Genomic DNA, 20,631 nt, shown 5'->3' on the forward strand with positions numbered 1-20,631 from the left:
ATACATGAAATGGTGATTTTTGGGTAAAGATTTATCTACACTGCTACTTCATCTATGTGGATGGAGTAAAGCTTCGCCTCTAATCCATTTTATTATCAGATTAGATTAGAACAAAAATGAATCCACCATAAAAAAATAAACAACATCTTGCATATTCGATTTACCTTGAAAACAAAAATGAATCCACCATAAAAAAATAAACAAAAAAAAAAAAGGAAAAAATTCAACATAAGTTGAATATTTTTTTTTTAAAATATTTCACCAACTTTATCTTATAAATATTATTTCTCTTTATCATAATTATAAAGAGGCAAGATTGGAATCTCTTTTCAATTAGGCAGGATTGACAAATGATGAACATGGGTCCGTTGATAAAGTTTGTACATACGGGGTGGTAGGTAGTTTTGCACATGGGTCCTTCATTAAAGACAAAATATGAAAAACATACATCATGTAAAGAGTGTCGTTCACAAACAAATAGAGATACATATCAATCCTTGGCAAATACACTTATACCAAATAGTATTAATTATTTAAATACTACAAAACCATCCAGAGTTTTTCAAAGGCACTACGCAATCATTCCCCAAACCTATCTTCCCACATAGGGATTGCAATCCCATCTCTCTGTGCTGCCATAACTCCAGCTGACTCATAGGACACGTCAACCACTTCAGAGGTTTCGCCCAGGTGGTCGGCCGCATCCATATTTTCTTCACTAAACTGAAGCGCCAATGTAGCCTGAATGAACTCATCATTCGGTGTTACCGTTTTAATAAGGTTGTGCAGTGTACAACATGCGGTAACAAGCATCCCTTGCCTGGTAGGCCGATATCGAGGCATCGCATTCAATATTAGAAACCGATTTTTCAGTAACGCAAATGTACGCTCAATAATATTGCGTAGCGATGAATGACAGAAGTTAAAATAATCTTTATAGCCTCGGAATTGATGACCGCTATAACGATCAGATCTATGATACCTCTCTCGTGGATACGGAGGCATAAACTTCTCAATGCATGGAAATGCAGAATCAACAAGGTAATAATGGCCTACAAAATTAGAAAAATTACCAACTCAATTGGAAGTAATGCCGCTCAAAATAGTATTTAATTACCAACTTGGTCAAAGGCATGTCAAATGAATTGTTTTAAAAAATACAATTATTTACCTTGTGGTGGCCAAGGAAATTTATTCGGAGATCGACTCAAAGCATCCAAGAATACTTGAGCATCATGGGCTATTCCCTCCCAGCCAGTATATACATACGTGAACTTCATATCGAAGTCACATAAGCACAACACATTTTGTGCGATTCGACCACGATGATTTCTATATGCGTTACTCAGTCTAGATGGTGCAGCAGCGTCAATCATGGTTCCGTCCATCGCACCAAGACATTTCTACAAAACCATTATCATATAACGTAGTCCATAAGCTTAAATATTTTGATATCATGAAAACTTAAATTAATATAATGATATTAATAAAAAAACAAATAAAAAAATACCTCAAACCATGGATAATTGTGTGGGTTCCTCGTAATGTAAGGATGGACCCCATCTGTGTTTGTAGGCCTAATGACAGTTCTCCCTAGCTGATGTAGCGCCCGCATGACTGTCTTAACATGTCGGTTAATTGTCTCGCTCGAATGTTGGAATCGGTCTCCAACGATACGTTGACCTTGTGCATGGCCAACAAGAAGGCAAAACATCCCTAATGATTCCTCCACAGACACCCTCTCTGTAGGGTCCATTATGAAGGACTGTCGTAAAAGATCACAGACATAACGGAAGGCCGGCACTTCCATTTGAAACATTGTTTTGTAAGTCCTTGGGTTCCCATTCAAGACGGCTTCAATATATTGATTCCCCCGTAGGCCAATATTGTGTTCCGGCATGAGAACTCGACCTCCGCTCAATTGTGATGCCATCCACATCATGTAGATGATGTTCACCTCCTGCGTTGCGGCTTCATCCCCACTCGAATGATATGTGGCCATAGGGTCATCCGACTCGCTGGTACGAGTCCTACTTGAGCTAGAATCCTCAATCTCGCTGTTTGTCTCCATCGATCGGGGTTCTTCCGAACTACTCTGATTCTCCATTATGAATACTGGAATGGTTGGACAAGAAAAAACATAACAATATTACAGATTCATCTTTAAATTGAGGTGGATGGCGATGGGTTTTGGAATAAATAAACAAAATTGTTGGAAATTTTGGTTTAGCCTACTCGTCATTATCATAATATTTAGGTCTTGAGTTCCGCATTCAATAGGGTTAATAATGGCATAAATTCATGAAGCACAAACTAGCGGTGTGAAAATGTTAACAGGCATCACAAACTCAAGTACAATGCGTTTGAAGAAAACATAAACATCCTGCAAATAAGTGGCTATTCAACGTCGGAAATACATGAAACATGCTGAAAATAAATAGCTGTCTTCAAATGAAAAAACAACAAACAATAAGTAGAAAGACATGCATAAAAGCCGAGAAAATAAAGAGGAGCCTCCAACTCTTTCACCAATCACTGCAAACTCTAAGCCCACTAGCTTCTGCGGGCATCTGAGATCGAGACAAATGACCTCTGCACTTTTGTGCTCAACAATCGGTCGAACGCCTTGTTAAAGAGCTCGGTCGGTAGGGGAGGTTGTACTTCTTCAAGCAGCTTCATACAATGCATCTGCAAATCAAACGCACCAGATGACTCCATGCTAGTGTCCCCTTTACTGCGCTTCCTCGACCTGCTGTACTCCATCGATTCCGTCGCTGCTTGTTCTCTGGCTTCTGCTGAACGTTTAATAGCATCAAGGGTCAGGCTCATTTGCACTTGAATGGCTGGGTTACTCATGGGCCCCCCCTTTGTCGTGTACGAGATCCGCTAGCATAGAGATGGAGAAGGGTCTAGGTGGGACGTGGGGATCGGCTGAGGGGGCTGCATCATGATCAGTAAATGGTCGGCCACGACCTTGCTGCTCCTCATCAAGCAAGTGCTCATCATCACTGTCTAGGGCCGAATCTGTCGAGGCCCGATGCATTGTACCAGTCGCAACTGAACAACCAAATATTGTACATAGTTGTTCATACTTAGGGCATCCATACGTCTTGAAATGCTTCCATGATGGTCTCACCTAACAGAAGAAGGGAGTGATTAGATGGAAAGATGGAATGTTGAATTTAATTATTTACAAATACATTTTAAAACAAGAGCGAAATTTATAGGTAGTACCCGAAGGGCATTCACCCTGTGTTCTTCACTAGCAATTGGTGCATTCCTCTCTGAGTCCCACCCCAAGCCGGTTTGCTTCATGAGATCGGTAAATTCCCGCTGTCTTCGCTTGAGACGGGCAACTTTGCCCTTAACTTGATCAGAATTAAAATTTCTTGGCCCAACGGCAGACAACTTCTCAGCAAGCCTTACATGATCACCGTTTGTGATCCTCCCTCCCCTCAATCTATCCATGATGGTGTCTTCATACAACATCTCTATGAGCAGATTCTCTAACCCATCTGCCCATAAGCTTCCATCCCAGGTCGAGTCGATGGTATCATTTTCCATGTGGTTCTAATATATGAAGAATAAAAACCCATGGTTTGCACATGTAGTGAGAACAACCAAACCAGATTGGGATTGTTTGAAACCACCATAAGATTGTGATGAGACAATGACATGAAATAGATGGAAGTTGGTACATAATTACTACAATTGTGGCTCATATCAAAGCTAGAATGAAGTAAGTAGGTAAAAAGGTTAGATGGAAGAAGTTAAGAAGTTGACAACCAGTAAATTGTTATAAATAAACAAAAGTTTCATACCTTCGTAGATGATGACCTGGATGTTGAGCGTAAGTTGTAACGCTACAACAAGAAATGGTATAAATTAGGCCTCCAACAAACCAAATAAAGGGCCAATTTATGTGGCTTCCAAGAGTGTGGATGATATATAGATCACGGTGAAACATATTTTCAGATGATAGATATAACCAATCCTGGTTATTTTCATTTCCTTTTCCAACTATACCATGGTTGGAAAAAGTCCAACAAGTCCATATAGATAGGAATTAAAATGGACTAATTATTATAAATTAAATAAAACACAAGTTTAAAACTTTATAAACTCAAGATGGGAGATGTGTTGGAATAAACACAAGTTAAAAATTAGTTTTATAAATAAAACACTAATTTTAACCAAATAATGTTGTTCTCCTGTCTAGATATATTTTTCATCCTTCAAGGGATGGATTCTTCTGCTTTAATACTTTAGTGTAGGTTCTTTGGGAGATGTAATCTTTCAGCTCTTATACTTGAGAATTATTAGGTAGTCTTTAGAGTACAACAAGTGTTACTCCCATTCTATCACACTCTGCCATGTCATTAAAATTAGGCAATTTTAATGGCTTGCCATTTTGTGCTAAGACAGGACAACCACGTTGTCCAGGTCTCAGGAGTATTGAGGTTAATTTTTCCTCATACTTATACTAGTCATTGTGTCATTGAATGTTGTGGCTTCAGCCTTGTATGAAGTTAATGACATACCAAGATCCATATGTTACTAAAACCTAGATGAAGAATAGTTTACACGATTGTAACCCCTTGCTGCAAGAGGTTAGGTGCACATGTGAAAGCAAGTCCTAGAATAATGGTTTATTCCCCTCTTCCTAGTAGCATCCACCACATATGAAGCTAATAAAATTCCCAAATAAGCCTCAAGAAAAGTGCAACTGAACATTTGTTGTTGGATGTAGATCCCTTGTGAATGTCTAGTCTGCCTACCATAAAGATTCCATTTTGTAATACAAAGAGACAAGTAACTTAACCCTCAGATTAAAAACTTGTTCAACTTCTTACAAACTATAATATCTTACCTTTAATATATGATATTTGAATTTAAATTAGTTCACCTTGAAAAGCTCCCCTTACCCACTCGGATGCTCTCTACTTCACTACAAGATATCAAATACCGTGTAACAAAGAATTTATAGACGTTTTATACCGTGTACCACTCTATGGGTATGGTGCGTAATTCATGGGAGAAATGCTACATTATTTGTGATTTTTACACACAGGTGGATGAGTGTGATATATGGCCTTCAACGTCCAGCTTGCCAAGACCAAGATTGGCATCCAATCAAATTCTTCCGAAAGTAAGGGATGGTTCGATTTATGCATGCCCCAAGTGTTTAGTCGCACAACACATTTACCAAACATACTGACATCTGTTCTTACCAAACCACCCCATCTCCTCAAAACATACTGAACAAAAATTACAAACCATTTCAAGGCCTCAAGACACTCGGATCATTGACAATACAGACATCAATACAAACACTACCAATCCAAATATAATGAATATAACATGTGAGAAATGAAGCCTAATCATGTGAAGGACAGACAAATACATGGACATCTGTTCAATACCAACTCCAACTACTGAAGATTTTTCCACACACACCACAGATTGACAATATTGTTCCACGATGATTTTTCTTAGCTTGCTACAGCTTCTAATCCAGGTTAAGGAAATTGAAATATGATGGAAAAATACCTGGTAGGAGCGTGTCTTCGGACCCGTGGTGGTGGAGTTATGGACGGCCAGCCATCTATTGTGACATTTCGAGATGCTGTTGCGAGACTTGCACCGGTTCATTGGGGTGCCTTCGGTTTGAGTGGTTCCCGTATTTTTATAGACCATTTCTTTGGGGCAATGAGGCAGCCGAAGTCAACAAACCAACACAGTGGCGTTGGTACAATTCACCAGCCACGTGAGGCGACGGGTCTACTCTAGAGGTCACTTCTATTCCTGAGGAGGACGTAGAACAGAGGCAGAGAAAGAGGGGCAGAGATTCGACTGGGTGGGGGTGAATAATGTTTACACTGCCAATGACCAGGTTAGGCGCAGAGATTCCCCTTGGTAGGATGATTTGAACACACAAAGGGTTGGAGCACAGTGCCTTCAAGGGAATGGGAATTGAAACCGCGTCACTCCAGAGGTTGTGGAGACGCGGTTCGAAGAGAGGAGCTGGGTTGCGCTGGTTTTCGCATGAAGTCACGCTGCAAAATTCTTGGCCGAAGAACTTATCTGTGGCTTCTCGTAGGGCTGCGTCGTGCATTTACCTTGCCACCAGGGATGTATTCTTGGAATGGGTCTTCTCCTAGATGAACAGCAGCTCCATTAAAGACTTCACAGGGGTAGTTCGAAAGAGGGAAGAGAGAGGTAATGTTACGGGAAAAGTACATTGTACAGAAGGGACAACAGCTAATATCTTCAGACTGTTGTCATATCTATAAACAGTAAAGAAAATTCCTTATCTCGCTTCTGGTTTATATGAACAGTGCGTTTGGATATATGATCTCGTCTCAAGTTGAGACAAGTTTGAAAATTCTGGGTTTCGTCCCAGCATCCAAACCAGCCCTTAGGTTATGTTGATGGTTCTCTCCCTGTACCATCTAAAGCTATTCTTTATAACAATTATTCCATCCCAAACCCAGCTTATGTTTCTTCGAAACAAACAGACCAGCTAATCCTCAGTCTTATCTACTCCTTTCTCTCCAAAGAAGTAATAAGTGAGGTTCTTGGATTGACCACTGCTAGAGATGCTTGGAAATCTCTTGAGAATTCCTTCTCTCATAAATCCAAGGCCAGAGAACTCAGGCTAAAGGATGATCTTCAACTCATGAAGAAAGGGACTCGAACTGTTGGTGAATACTCTCGAGCCTTCAAAAACCTCTGTGACCACCTTGCAGCCATGGGTTGCTCTATTGATGATTCTGATCAAGTCCATTGGTTCTTACATGGATTGGGACCTGAATTCTCCACTTTTTCCACCACCCTGCTACCACATTTTCCTCTACCACCTTTTAAGAACATTAATCCCAAGGTAGAGAGTCATGATTTCTTCATCAAATCTATTGAAGGGCATTCTAATACAATAGTAGCATTCATTGCTCAAAGAGGAGGTCGTCACCCCCATCGTGGTGGTTGTCGAGGTGGCAATCGTACTTGAAACCAAGGCTCTCAAGGTGGGCGTAGCAACTTTACCAACACTAAGAACTCCTCCACCACACGAAAACATAAACCTGTTTGTCAAATTTGTGCCAAAATTGGTCACATTGCAGCTGTTTGTTGGGAATACTATAATCAAAATAGTCATGAAGCTCACATTGCAGAATATTTCTCTTCTTCTGATAATTCATTTGATTGGTATACTGATAGTAGTGCTTCTTCCCACACGACAAATGACCCTGCCCAACTTGATACCTCCACCACCTACACTAGTACTGATCAAGTCTTAGTTGGAAATGGAGCCTCATTGCCCATTACACACAGTGGTTCACTCAAACCCAATTCTTCTATTTCTTTTCGTGATTTTTTGTTGTGCCTCATATCACTAAAAACCTTATCTCCCTTAACAAATTGACTGTTGATAATCATTGTTCTGTCAATTTTTTTGACTTTGGTTTTGTCATACAGGATCTACACATGGGAATGGAGTTGGGAACTGGAAGATGTATTGATGGCCTCTATGTTCTTAACCATGGACACCAAGCCTTTCTTGCTTCTCTAAAAAATAACAAACTCAGTGCATCATTTTCTCTTTGGCATGCTCGATTGGGTATGTCTCAAATCATGTACTTGAATTTTTTTAATAATAATGGTGGTTTATCTTTTACATCAATTTTGCCAACTCCCTTTATCTTCTCTAGCTGTCAACTTGGTAAAAGCAAAAGACTTCCATTTCCTATAAATGAAAATTGCAGCACTTCCATCCTAGATTTAATCCACTATGATTTGTGAAGACCCTCTCCAATTCTTTCTTCTTTAGGTTTTTGGTTTTATGTGATCTTTGTTGATGATCACTCGAGATTCACCTAGTTCTACCTGTTAAAACCAAAGCTGGTTTTTATGAAACATTCATTCATTTTTAAAGGTTGGTTGAAAATCAATTCAACACTAAAACCAAGATTTTCCAATGTGATGGTGGAACTGAATTTGCCAATTTTCACTTTAAGACCCACTTGGAAAATCAAGGCATTCAACAACAAATTTCCTACCCATACATGCTTGAACAAAATGGCAGAGCAGAATGTAAACATTGATATATAACCGAAGTTGGTTTAATATTTTTGTTTCACTCTCATGTTCCTTCCTCACTTTGGGTTGAAACGTTCTCAACAGCTACATTCATCATTAATCGACTCCCAAATTCAATTCTCAAAGCCAATTCTCCTTGTGAACTCTTGTTTGGTAAGAAGCCAAGTTATTTACTTTTTCAAACTTTTGGTTGTTTATGCTTTCCTTTCTTACGTGATTATCAATCTCATAAACTAACTCCAAAAAGTTCTCCTTGTGTTTTATTTGGCTACAGCTCTACTCATAAAGGTTTTTGATGTCTTGATCGCAGCACACTATGAGTCTATATCTCAAGACATTTCACCTTAGATGAACAAAATTTCCCCTTTGTAGGAAATTCTCTTTCACATTTTTCATAACTCACTGATTTTGTCTCCTATTTTGATGCTCCACAAATCATATCTATACCAAGTTCTCCACTTCCCAGTTGCACCATTACCACTTCCTCCTCTCATCCTACAATTTGTCTTCCTTGTGCACTCAATCCATTTGCACTACTCCCAAATTCAACAGCTCCTTCCACTTCAATATCTTCTAGTCCTTTCGACATACCAAACTCCTTTGTTGTTCCAGCACCTCCATCTTCTCAAACCCTACCCACATCATTGCCATCTGATCCTATTAACACTCACAACATGATCACAAGAGCTAAAGCTGGCATCTCTCAGCCTAAAGCCTATCATGCTATCACTGCATTACCTTCTTCTCATTTTATTCATTGTCTATTGGCTCTTAAAGAACCAAAAGACTTCAAATCAACCTTAAACATCCTAAATGGATTTCTACCAAGGATGACAAAAGACGAGCTCTCAAACAAAATGAAACTTGGATTTTGGTTCCTCGGCCACCAAATAAGAATATTATTGGCTCTTGGTGGGTTTTGAACCAAAGTCAAACCTGATGGGAAGTGTTGAATGGTACAAAGCATGTTTAGTCGCTAAAGGATACACACAGATTCCTAGCTTGGATTTCAATGAAACCTTCAGCCCTATAATGAAAGCCTCCACAATTAGAATGGTCCTCTCTCTTGTTGTTACAACAAGTTGGTCTCTTAGACAACTGGACATTAAAAATGCCTTTCTCCATGGCTCTCTTTCTGAAGAAATATATGGAGCAGCCTTCTGGTTACACTAATTCTATATATCCAAATCATGTATGTAAGTTAAATAAGGCCCTCTACGGATTGAAACAAGTACCTCGTGCTTGGTTTCACAAGTTCAGTAGCTTCCTTCTCAACTTTAGTTTTCAATGCAGTCGTGCTGACCCTTCCCTATTTGTTTATCATCAATCTGCAAGCACCATTTACTTGTTGCTCTATGCAGATGATGTTGTTGTCACTGGCACCAACAATGAGTTTCTTACTAGCTTCATTCAACAACTTGGAATTACCTTCTCCATGAAGGATCTCAGGCCACTGCACTACTTAGGCATCGAAGTTCATCATCAATCTCATGATTTATTTTAATCATAGATCAAATATGCTCTTGATCTTCTTGAACGAGCAGCCATGACTGATAGTAAACCAGTCGCTATTCCAATGGTTGTTGGGAAACACCTTTCCATCATAGGTCAACCCTACTCAAATCCAGCCTTCTAAAGATCACTCGTTGGTGCCCTTCAATATCTCACTATCACACGGCCTGACTTTTCCTACTCTGTTAACATAGTATGTCAATTCATGAATGCCCCAACTGAGGATCATTTCTAAGATGTAACAAGGATCATTCGCTATGTTAAAGGAACACTTCATTTTGGCTTTAACATTTTCTCTCAAAACTCTAATGATCTTGTTGCCTACTCCGATGATGACTTGGTTGGCTGCCCAGATACACGTTGATATGCATCAGGCTATGCTATCTATCTTAGCTCAAACTTGCAATCATGGAAAGCTAAAAAGCAACCAATTGTCTCTCGGTCCAATGCGAAATCCGAATATCGGTCCTTGCACTCACTATAGCTTAAATCATTTGGCTTTTCCATCTACTTCATGAACTTTGCGTTGATGTTCCACGCTTTGCTACTATACATTGCGATAATCAGAGTGCAATCTTCATGTCTACTAATCCTGTGTCTCAAACTAAGTGCAAACACATTGCATTGGACTACCACTTCATACGAGAACAAGTTGTTGCTGAAAATCTCTTTGTCAAATTCATTCCATCACTTTACAGATTGCTGATATTTTTACTAAAAGTATTTCATGGTATCGGTTTGTTTTATTTTGGTCCAAGCTCACTGTGACACCATCCCTAGTAAGCTTGAAAGGGGTGTTAAGGATACAAGTGTCAAGCCTCTCATACAAGGAAAGTCAATTGTTGATCCTCAATCATAGCATCTATCACAGCATTAATAGTTGCACGATTAGTGTCTAGTTTATAGTCTAGAAATCAACTGTATATCTCTTTATAAATATTCTAATCTTTGTACAAATTATAGATAAAGGAATACAAGAACCCGCGCCTTCCTTAAGGTTCTGAGAATCATTTTGTCAAACCTTCACATTTTACTCCTCTTGAATTTTACATACACTATAATTTTAGGAACTACTATAATCCTAAGGCAAATTCAGCAGACAATTTCTTAAACTACTTTGAATTCAAAGTAGGAACACATATTATACATTAGTGTTGAAAACCCAATCAACCAAAAATAAAAAATAGCCATCTAACCAAATTGTACAGATCAGCCAAGTGATTGATGTTGATATAAAGATCAATTTATGACAATAAAGAAGTCTTGATTGCTAACAAAGACGAGCCATAGCTTGAGTATTTAAAACTCTTTCTAGTTAAGAGCAACTAAAAGCTAAATTTACAACCAACAATACAAAGCATTTTCAAATATTGATAGTTGAAAGGTACATATAAAACTCAATTAATAGTTCAAATTTGAATTTTTTTAACAAAGTTTTAGAGGGACCATTAGAAGAGAAATACCAAAAGCTTCATATTTTTTTTCTCTTGGTTTTTCACGAGAGTCAAAGCCCTCTAGCCTAACAGTGAAGACTCTTGAGTCTGAAAAACCAAGAAAGATGAGAGAAAAAATTCATAGAAGAAAGGGAAGAGAGAGAAATTAGAATGTCCTTTCCTCTATCGGCGTGAAAACTGTGAGTGACGACAACGAAAGACGAGTGTCTAGAGCTGAGCTTGTTTCTGCACTGGGCTCAATGGTGAGGGGTAGGGGTAAGGGTGTAAAAAAAACTGGTGAACCGGTAAACAGGATCGGACCGGTCTGGACTGAACCGAGTTTTTTTGGTCTAGTACCGAGTTTGGTTCGGTCTGGTACCAGTTTTATTTTTCTTAAAACTGGTCAAAATCAGTCCGGTTCTAATTTTTCTTTTTCTAAAACCGGACCGGACCGAATTGGACCGATTCATATATATATATATATATATTATAAGTTTTTATATTGTATATAAATTATATATATAATATATAATTATATATAAAATAGTTTTGTATTATATGATAAATTACTAATTAATATAATATTAAATTTTAAAATATTATATCACTCTAGTCTATTGTCTTCATAGTTATACTAATACTATATCACTATATATTATAATATATTATAATATATCACTATATTATTTATTATGATATATCACTATAGTCTATAATACAATTATAATATATATTATAATATACTACAATATATTATCACTATAGTATTATATACTATAATATACTATTATATATATATTATATAATTTAGTATATAGTATATTAAAACTGAAAAACCGGACCGAAACCGATAAAACCAGAAGTACCGGTTTAGGGGGGTAACTGGTACGGAATCGGTTCTTGAAAACCTGACCGGTTACACCCCTAGTGAACGACTTCGATTTCAGGCCTTCGGATGGAGGAGATGGAATGGTGAGGGGCTTTGGTTTCAGGCCTTGGGATGGAGGCGTCAGAATGGTAAGTGCTTCGGTGGTCTTAGGGTTTGGCCTTGGGATAGAGGCGACAAAATGGTTTGGTGTTGTTGATGGAGGCTTACAGGGTGGAGCAGATCAATATTTTCCTTCTTGGAAAAGACAAAACTTTTTAGTATTTGGATGCTACATGGCCCATGCCACGTCAAGCGGGATTTGAAAGCAGGATAATTGTGCGGTGGGTGTAGCTTTTTCAACTAGCCAAACTTTTCAAGACATTTATTTCACGATTCTGTCTTTATAAGGCCTGACAAATAAGATATTGGTCACTCCACCTTTGCGAGGAAGAGGGTATGTTTAGTTTGAAAGTGTGATTTACATCTTCTGCTGGACAATTTTAAGCTAACACTTAATTTAGACAACGTAAGGGCCACGACACCAGTATGGGTGCAGGCGAACGAGTTTCTTGTATTCTCTTTGAAAAAGGTAGAGCCTATTATAAATAATAATAATAATTTTTTTAAGTGAGTCTCCTTTATGCAAGTTTAAACCATGTAATTTTCATTGGTAGGAATAGATCAATACCAACAAGTAGTAATAAATATAAGAGACCTACTTGGGTTGGTGAACCTTGAAAGAAACTATTTGAAGGTTAAATAATATTAGCTTTAACGCTAGTATTTGGATTTGACTCATTATCTATGGAGTTGACTCATAAATACTCGATATGATGTAAAAATCACGCAATAATTAAAATCATATAACCATGAACATCATAATTGATTGGGGTCTCAATTTTTAAACCCCAAAACACTCAAGTAATTTCGGGGTTTCAATATTGAAACTCCCAAACTATTATGAGGTTTTAAAACTGAAACCCAAAACTCATTAGGGTTTAGTTTTGAAACTCCAATCAATTGTGATGTTCCTGATTATATGATTTTAATTATTGTGCGGGTTTTGCATCATGTCAGGTATTTGTGAGTCGACTCCATAAATAGTGAGTCAAGTCCAAATACTGCATTAGTGTTATCTCCCCTACCCCTACACCTACACCAATCCCTACCCCTACACCCATAGGCCCACCAAAGAAGAAACAAGCTTAAGTTGTGTGGACTCACTTCACCAAGTTAGAGGATGGTGACTCCAATGATCCCATCCTAAATGTAATCATTGTGGTAAAATGTATGAATGTCACAACAAAAAACATGTTACATCCCAATTGAAGTTCCACTTAAAAGAACAATGCAAAATTAAAAATTGGGAGATAGAGTAGGAGGGAATGTTGAATGGGTATACAAAGTATGATTCGGAGGAGCGTATAAGGCTCCTAGCTCTTACGGTCATAATAAACGAGCTACCCTTTCGGTTTGTGAAGGGTGAAGGCTTTTTAGCATATTTTAGATACTTAGAACCTAGGTTTAACATTCCTTTTCGTCACACGATGGGGAAGGATATTATTAAAATATATGGTGTACAAGAGAAATGTTGAGAAACCAACTGAGAGGTCAAAGAGTATGCCTCACCACTAATACATTGACACCAGTCCAAAATCTGAACTATATGTCTTTGACGGCCCATTTTGTAGATTGTGATTGACAATTAAACAAAAAGATTCTTAAGTTTTGTTTAATTGTCAATCCCAATGGTGAGATCATTGGGAATGCATTGGAGGCCACAATAAAAAAGTGGGGGTTGGAGCCGGTTTTAACAATAACGGTTGACAATGTCTCTTCTAACGATATCACTTTGAAGTATCTTAAGAATAAACTTAGAGAGGACTATAAGTTAATCATGGGTGGTAAGTGTTTACATATGAGATGTGTTGCACATGCCCTATATCTTATTGTGACCGACAATTTGGAAGATGTGAATGATTTAGTCGAAAGGGTTAGAAGTACGGTGAGGTTTGTGATATCTTCATCGGCTAGGCTTGATAAATTCAAGGTTACTGTGACGGTTGTGGGTATTGAATGCAAGAATGAGTTGTCTTGGTGTTCCTAAAAGATAGAACTCAACCTTCTTGATGTTGGACCTCAACAACTTATTGGGTGACGAGGACATGCAATATGTCAAACACTTTGAGGATAATAGGAGATTGGACAAACCTAATGATGATGATTGGGATGTAGCAAGGATTTTTGTAGAATTTTTTAAGCTTTCCTCCGAGGTCATAACACAATTTTTGAGTCTTTGTACGTTACATCCAATGAATATTGTCAACAAATATGTTAGGTGAAAGAACAGTTGGATAAAATATACGAGATTGGCCAAAGTAGACCATGAGATATGATAATGAGCATGAGGACTAAATATGAGAAGTATTTGGGAGATTTGAGTAGGATAAATATTTTCTTACATGTGGCTATTGTTCTTGACACCTAGTACAAAATTGATAGCGTGGTGTATGGCTTGAAAATGGTCAATAGGAAGACATAAATGGATCATATTGTGGTAAGGGTTAAGGAAATAATTTTAAGCACATTTGCTAACTATTCAATTTATTGAACACTCAAGAATCGTACATAAACTTCCTCAAGAGGTCTCTAAAGAGGTCTCCATTTTTCTATTAGAATAATGTTATAGACCAAACTCTCATCCTACTTTTATCATATTAAGTAAAATATGGCATATTCATCATAATTGGATAATAAAGATGCATGCAATAAATGATCATTTAATGGTAATAAATGTGTCACATCTTATTTAATGGAAAGAAAATAAGATGGTAGTGTGGTATATAGAATTTTCCTTTTGCCATATCTTGATCTGGAAGATGAAGATGAAGAAGCAACGTAATGCTAAACCAATAAGACCTTCCAACATCAAGGTAATTATGTCATTTTCTAGTCACAAGCAGCAAGTTTAGAATTTTAGTATGATTCATTTCCAACAAGCCTGTGAAGTTGACATTTTATTTGGGTCATTGCCACAAGTAAGAGGTAGGTAGGCTTGAAATTTTATGTCGAGGTATAATAAGTGATAGGAAAAAAGTTGTGAAGAAGAAAAAGAACAAATGCATATACGAGAAGGATTTTGGGACATGAGAAAATTTTGGAGGTCCATTTGTAGTGGAAGGAAGGAAGAAGCGAAGGAGAATAGAGGAAAGGAAGGAAGCATTTGGATGAAAATTCCAATCGATTGGTAGGATTCGTTTTGGTTTGTGATTGAATTTGGAACGGATGGAAAAGATAAAACCAAACTTCAAGCATCAGCAAAATGATATGCTCCTTCAACAACTTCCTAAGAAATCCTCACCCAATATTACATTTAATGCTAAAAGAATTATTGCTATTTTACTATATAATTTGTCTAATCTTTTGAATGTCTTAGTCAATTTCACATCATTCTTACCGGCCCAGTAATATTGAAAATTTCGGACTCCATGCTAAGAAATAAATTTGGACAAAAGAAACCGTCCTCACGATAGTGACATCGTGATGATATGATATAATGATAGTATACATACATACATACATAAATATACGACACTCATATAACATCAAAATGTCATAATTGCCTTGAGAATGAGCAAAAGGTGATTAGAATTGATTAAAAAAATAAGAAGGGATGGAACCAAGTTAGTAATATTGAAAGTTGTACTATCTTGTTTCTTTCGCTTTTTTCAGCCTTCTTTTCTATGGGTTTTCAGCCTTCTTTCAGCCTTCTTTAGAATCTGTAGCTAGAGTCCAGACCAAGGTTCACATGTAAATCTGGATAAACTTTGGGCTAACGTGGTAACACACAACAGCTTCATCAACCTTCCTTCCATTCAGTCCCCCAGCCAACAGGTTTTCAAAGAACCAGAATGTACGTGAAACAAAGACGGCCAACATCTATAAGCTTTGGTGGTTCTTCGCAAATCTCACAATAAATTCAAACGAGCACAAAATTTTGATGGTTCTCCGCAAATCTAACATCGTTACTAGCATTCTGCCTCACCCACATGAACACGTTATCAGCAACCTTCTCCAAATACAAGCATCTCTTACCCTTATTCATCAAATAAAACAAATCTCTACATAAATTCCTAAGTACCCAAACTTTACGTGAAATCAAGGAGGAAAAAATCTCAAAATGTTTACCTTAGCAACGCAATGCTTGAGCCGGAGAGAGGCGAGCTTGAAGCATGGGAATGGCCTTGATCGGTGATGGAATTTATGAGCAACAACGAACTTGAAGAAAGGTGCCAAAACACAGAGAAAATATTATTTTAATAATATTTTATTCACCTAATTTAAAATCATTTCAACTCATCTCTAAATTTATTACAGAAAAAATGAAAATACGATATTATCCACAATGGACATGAGAGAGAAATTAATTAAAAAATTTTAAAGCTGTGAATAGGTCATTTAGAGGAAATATTGTATCAAATTATTAAATAAAATTCTTATAAAATAGGATAATGATAGAGTTACTACCATACTACTACTCATTTGCTACTTTTGTTGTATTTGATTTTTTTTTATTTAATGATTAAAGAAGTAAATATTAATAAAGTTATATATTTTTTTAATTTTTTTTAGTGATTAAGGATATTAAAAAAATACTTAAAAGAAAATTATACAAAAATAAAAAATTTTAAAATGCATTTAGGTAGTAGATTGGTAGTAATATAATAGTAAGCTTATCACTATCTTATAAAATATCCATTGGATATCACTTTTGATCATTTTTTTTATATTTTTTTTAATAAAAAAATTATATTTTAGAAGATCCATAGGAATGACGAATACTGCGACTGCTGCTTCTCTTGATCTCTTCTTTCTCTCTCTTGTTTGCTTTATAAATTGGGTCATGCTACAGCCCCGTGGGGCTCCCCTGGGAGCTCTCGTTGGGATGTAATATTTTTTACATGTATTTTTTTAAATTATTTTTTATATAAATCTTTTAATATTTTTAAATTTTTTTAAAAAATAAAATAAATTTAAAATATCATTAAAAAAGTACTTTCTTAATCAAAAAGTAAAAAAAAAAATTATTAAAAAATACTTCTTTAATCACAAAATAAAATAAAAAATTATAAAAAATATTTTTTTATAAATTTTTATTTTACTTCATTATTAAGAAAATATTTTTTAATAATATTATAATATATTTTTTATTTTTTTAAATATTTAAAATTATTAAAAAATTTATATAAAAATACTTCAAAAAATATATTAAAATACACTGTTAATCTCCAGCAAGATCTCCCAACAATAACCTCCAGCGGGAGATATAACATTTTCCTTATAATAAATTAAAGCTGATGTGGCTCCGTAGTCCCCCGGGCGACTGTAACTAGCAGAATTGAAAATATAAAACTCTCTTTTAATTCCATCAAAGTTTCCATACAAATTTGCAGTTAGTTTCCATTAAAATCTGCAAAAAGTTTCTTCATTATTTTATAATTCAAAAAATTGCTTCCATAGTCTTTAAAATTATATATATATAATTGAAAATAAAAAAACAGACCCCAAAAATTTTTAAAAAAAAAATTCAAAAGTCTTAATTTCTCTAAATTTAAAAGTCATTTTAAAGTATTTTGTATTCTTATATCTTCTTCTAATTTTTTTCAATCAGTTTTTTTCTCCAATAAAAAAATACATGAATGAGAAAAAGGATGAAAACTTTTTATTTACTTAAATCGAAAACTTTAATATGACGAATTGATAATAATTCTGTAGTATAATATAATCCTATTCTTTTATAATTATAAATAACAAAATGCAAAACATATACACACATTTACATGTACATGACTCAAATAATCATCATTATATAAGTTAATTTGGACCTGATGTTGCTAGTTCCACCGCAGGTTTGAACTGACATCAAATTATTTAAAAATTATTTATTATTTGTAATTTACATGTTAATTAATATTTTTGTCATATAAAAAATGATGATAGGATGAGCATAATTTTCTATCTAAATTTATTACAAAAAAAAATAAATATTTATGACGGATTATTTGAGATGAAAATAAATATATTTTGACAAGAAATAATAATTTTCGTAAGAAATAATTAGTCATAAATAAAAAAAAATTTTGTAGTGGAATAATTGATTATAGGTTATAAAAATTGAGATGATCATAACTCATACATGCATATTGATGTTTATTGAAATTTTTGAAGTAGCATTTACCATTTTAGTATTTTTATGATATTTAAAAATCAACGATAAAACTCATGTATAAGTTTTTTATAGGATAATCCTCATCCTAGATTTTGCCACGTTTATTGATACCACTCCATTTAAGTGGCCGCTATAAAAATAGTTGACACGTGATATATGACTGCGGACCGCGGGTGAAAATATAGGGAATAATACTTTTCGTTTAGTTGATAAGTTATATTTTAATATATATAATAATATTAAAGAAAATTCGATATGCTATATTATTATTTTATTTTTATTTATTAATTATGATGTAATATATTTATTATTATTAAATAATTATTTATTATATATTTTTTTTATTTAATAGTGATAAATGTGTCACATATTATTTAGTAAGATTAAAATAAGATAAGAATGTGATTTATAATATTACTCTAATATTAAATATAATTATGAGTTATGTAAATACTCTATATTTTTTTTAAGAAAAATGAAATTTATTATTTAAATAATTAATTTTTTTATATAAATTTTATATTTATTCAAATCGATTTTGATGCAGTGTTAAATCTTAAATGATTTCCAATATCTTGTCGGCTGCCATCTCGATCGACAATTGAAGCCTAGAGCCTAGAGGCGATTTGGAAATTAATTAGCATCAGTAGTAATCTTGTGTAATCTATTTTATTTTAATAGCCATGAAACCCTTAGGTGGCAGCACATGGTTTGTGGATGTAAAACAAGTTTTACACCAGCTTGATCAAAGGTGCTCACAAACTTTAAAGGCCTTGTCACTGAGAGTATTTTCAATAAATTAGTTAAAAATTAAATTTATTGAGTATTTAGTTATTAGAGAGTAAAATATGTTCATAATGGATAGGCTACAGCAAATTTTAAAATTTAAAATTTGAAAGTTACTGTATATACATTAAATACATATTTTATCAATTATTTCTCTCTCATTTCCTTTCTATCACATATTTTATCACAATTAATATATTAATTTAAATTAGTGATATATTAATTTAATTAGAATATGATTATTAATTATTATAATAGATAGAATAGTAAAATATGATAAAATTAAATAAATTAATAACTAAAAAAATTAAATATTTTAAAATTATTAATTACTCATTATTATATAATGAATAAATAGATAATCTAATGTGAAGATTTGATGTGAATAATCAAAACAAAATTCATCATATATTATTTTATTGTTATATAATGAAAATATAGATATTCCAATGTAGAGATTTATATAAATAGAATAGTCAAAAGTCAAATTTCTCTTATATTTATAAAAAATGTCCTTTAAGTTTAGCTAATCCATTGAGGATACTCTAGAAGTGATGATTATTCTCAAATACCGGTTGATTTGTAGTTCGACTGGTATGTCGTTTATCTAAGAGTTGATTTGGATAGTAAAATGAAATGAGATGATTTTAAATAAGTTAAATAAAATATTATTTTTTAATAATATTATTATTTTGATATTTGAAAAAATTTAATTATTTATTATATTTTATATAAAAATTTAAAAAAATTATAATGATGCGATAAAATAAAATAAAATAAATTAAAAATATTTTTATATCCAAACGCTCTTGTAATAAAAAAGAAATGTGAAGTCGTGGGTTATAATCCCTACAGAGACGTTATCTTTATTTAAATAAAAAAGGAAGGTAGAAGTCTGGATCTAATCGTCATGGGTGACGTTTACGCAGTACGGAAAAATACAAAGTGCTATAAACAATACCATTACACAAATTAAAAACAATACCATACTCGCATTGATTGTGTAGGCAGTTTGAGAGTTCGTTTAGAACATAAATTATTTTTAACTCATCTCAACTTATCATTATAATTTTTTTAAATTCTAACATAAAATATAATAAATAATTTAACTTTTTCAAATCTCAAAATAATAATAATATTAAAAAATAATATTCTAATAATATTTTATCATTTCAACTCAACTCAATTCAACTCAACTCAATTCACTTCAACATCCAAACTCACCCAGAATCGTATAGGATCTAAACAAGCATTTTGTGTCGATTTGCTTGGACTCTGGCTGTTTGTTTCAATACGTATGACTATACATATTGAAACAAACAGAATCGACACAAAATGCTTCGTTTGTAGATTGAAGATGTTGTTTTACATATGTCATACATGAGAAATGGCTCTCTGCAGATAGAGACAACACGATAGACAATACCGTACCTGTGGACGTGATTTTTATCTTTCAAGTAATGCTACACAACTTGCTTATTATTATGATATTATTTTACGCCATGATAGACGATACTTTCTTCCATGATATTATTTTCCATGTCATGTTTATCCAGAAGAAAACGATATTAATTTCCTAGTAATTATTTAATATAAACCAATAAATGCAGACCCCAGATTTTTAAAAAAATTAAATGATCATATCTTTAAAAATATGGATACGTTGATTGAATTTGTGGCGGTGAACTATCATCATCATGTGACGG

The 20,631-nt window shown here is 34.4% G+C and overlaps 1 protein-coding gene across 1 annotated transcript; it reads right to left on the minus strand.

Moving 5' to 3' along the window:
* Nucleotides 1-579: 579 nt before the first annotated feature.
* Nucleotides 580-2,107, minus strand: LOC109010681 (protein ANTAGONIST OF LIKE HETEROCHROMATIN PROTEIN 1-like). The gene is made up of 3 exons (XM_018991576.1): nucleotides 1,511-2,107; nucleotides 1,172-1,403; nucleotides 580-1,052 (listed from the first exon to the last, which is right to left on the minus strand). Exons 1-3 carry the CDS (start codon nucleotides 2,105-2,107, stop codon nucleotides 580-582), a joined length of 1,302 nt encoding a protein of 433 aa, XP_018847121.1.
* Between the last annotated feature and the right edge of the window lie 18,524 nt (nucleotides 2,108-20,631).

The sequence above is a fragment of the Juglans regia genome, chromosome 15, assembly GCF_001411555.2.
Source record: "Juglans regia cultivar Chandler chromosome 15, Walnut 2.0, whole genome shotgun sequence".
Taxonomy (NCBI): Eukaryota; Viridiplantae; Streptophyta; class Magnoliopsida; order Fagales; family Juglandaceae; genus Juglans; species Juglans regia.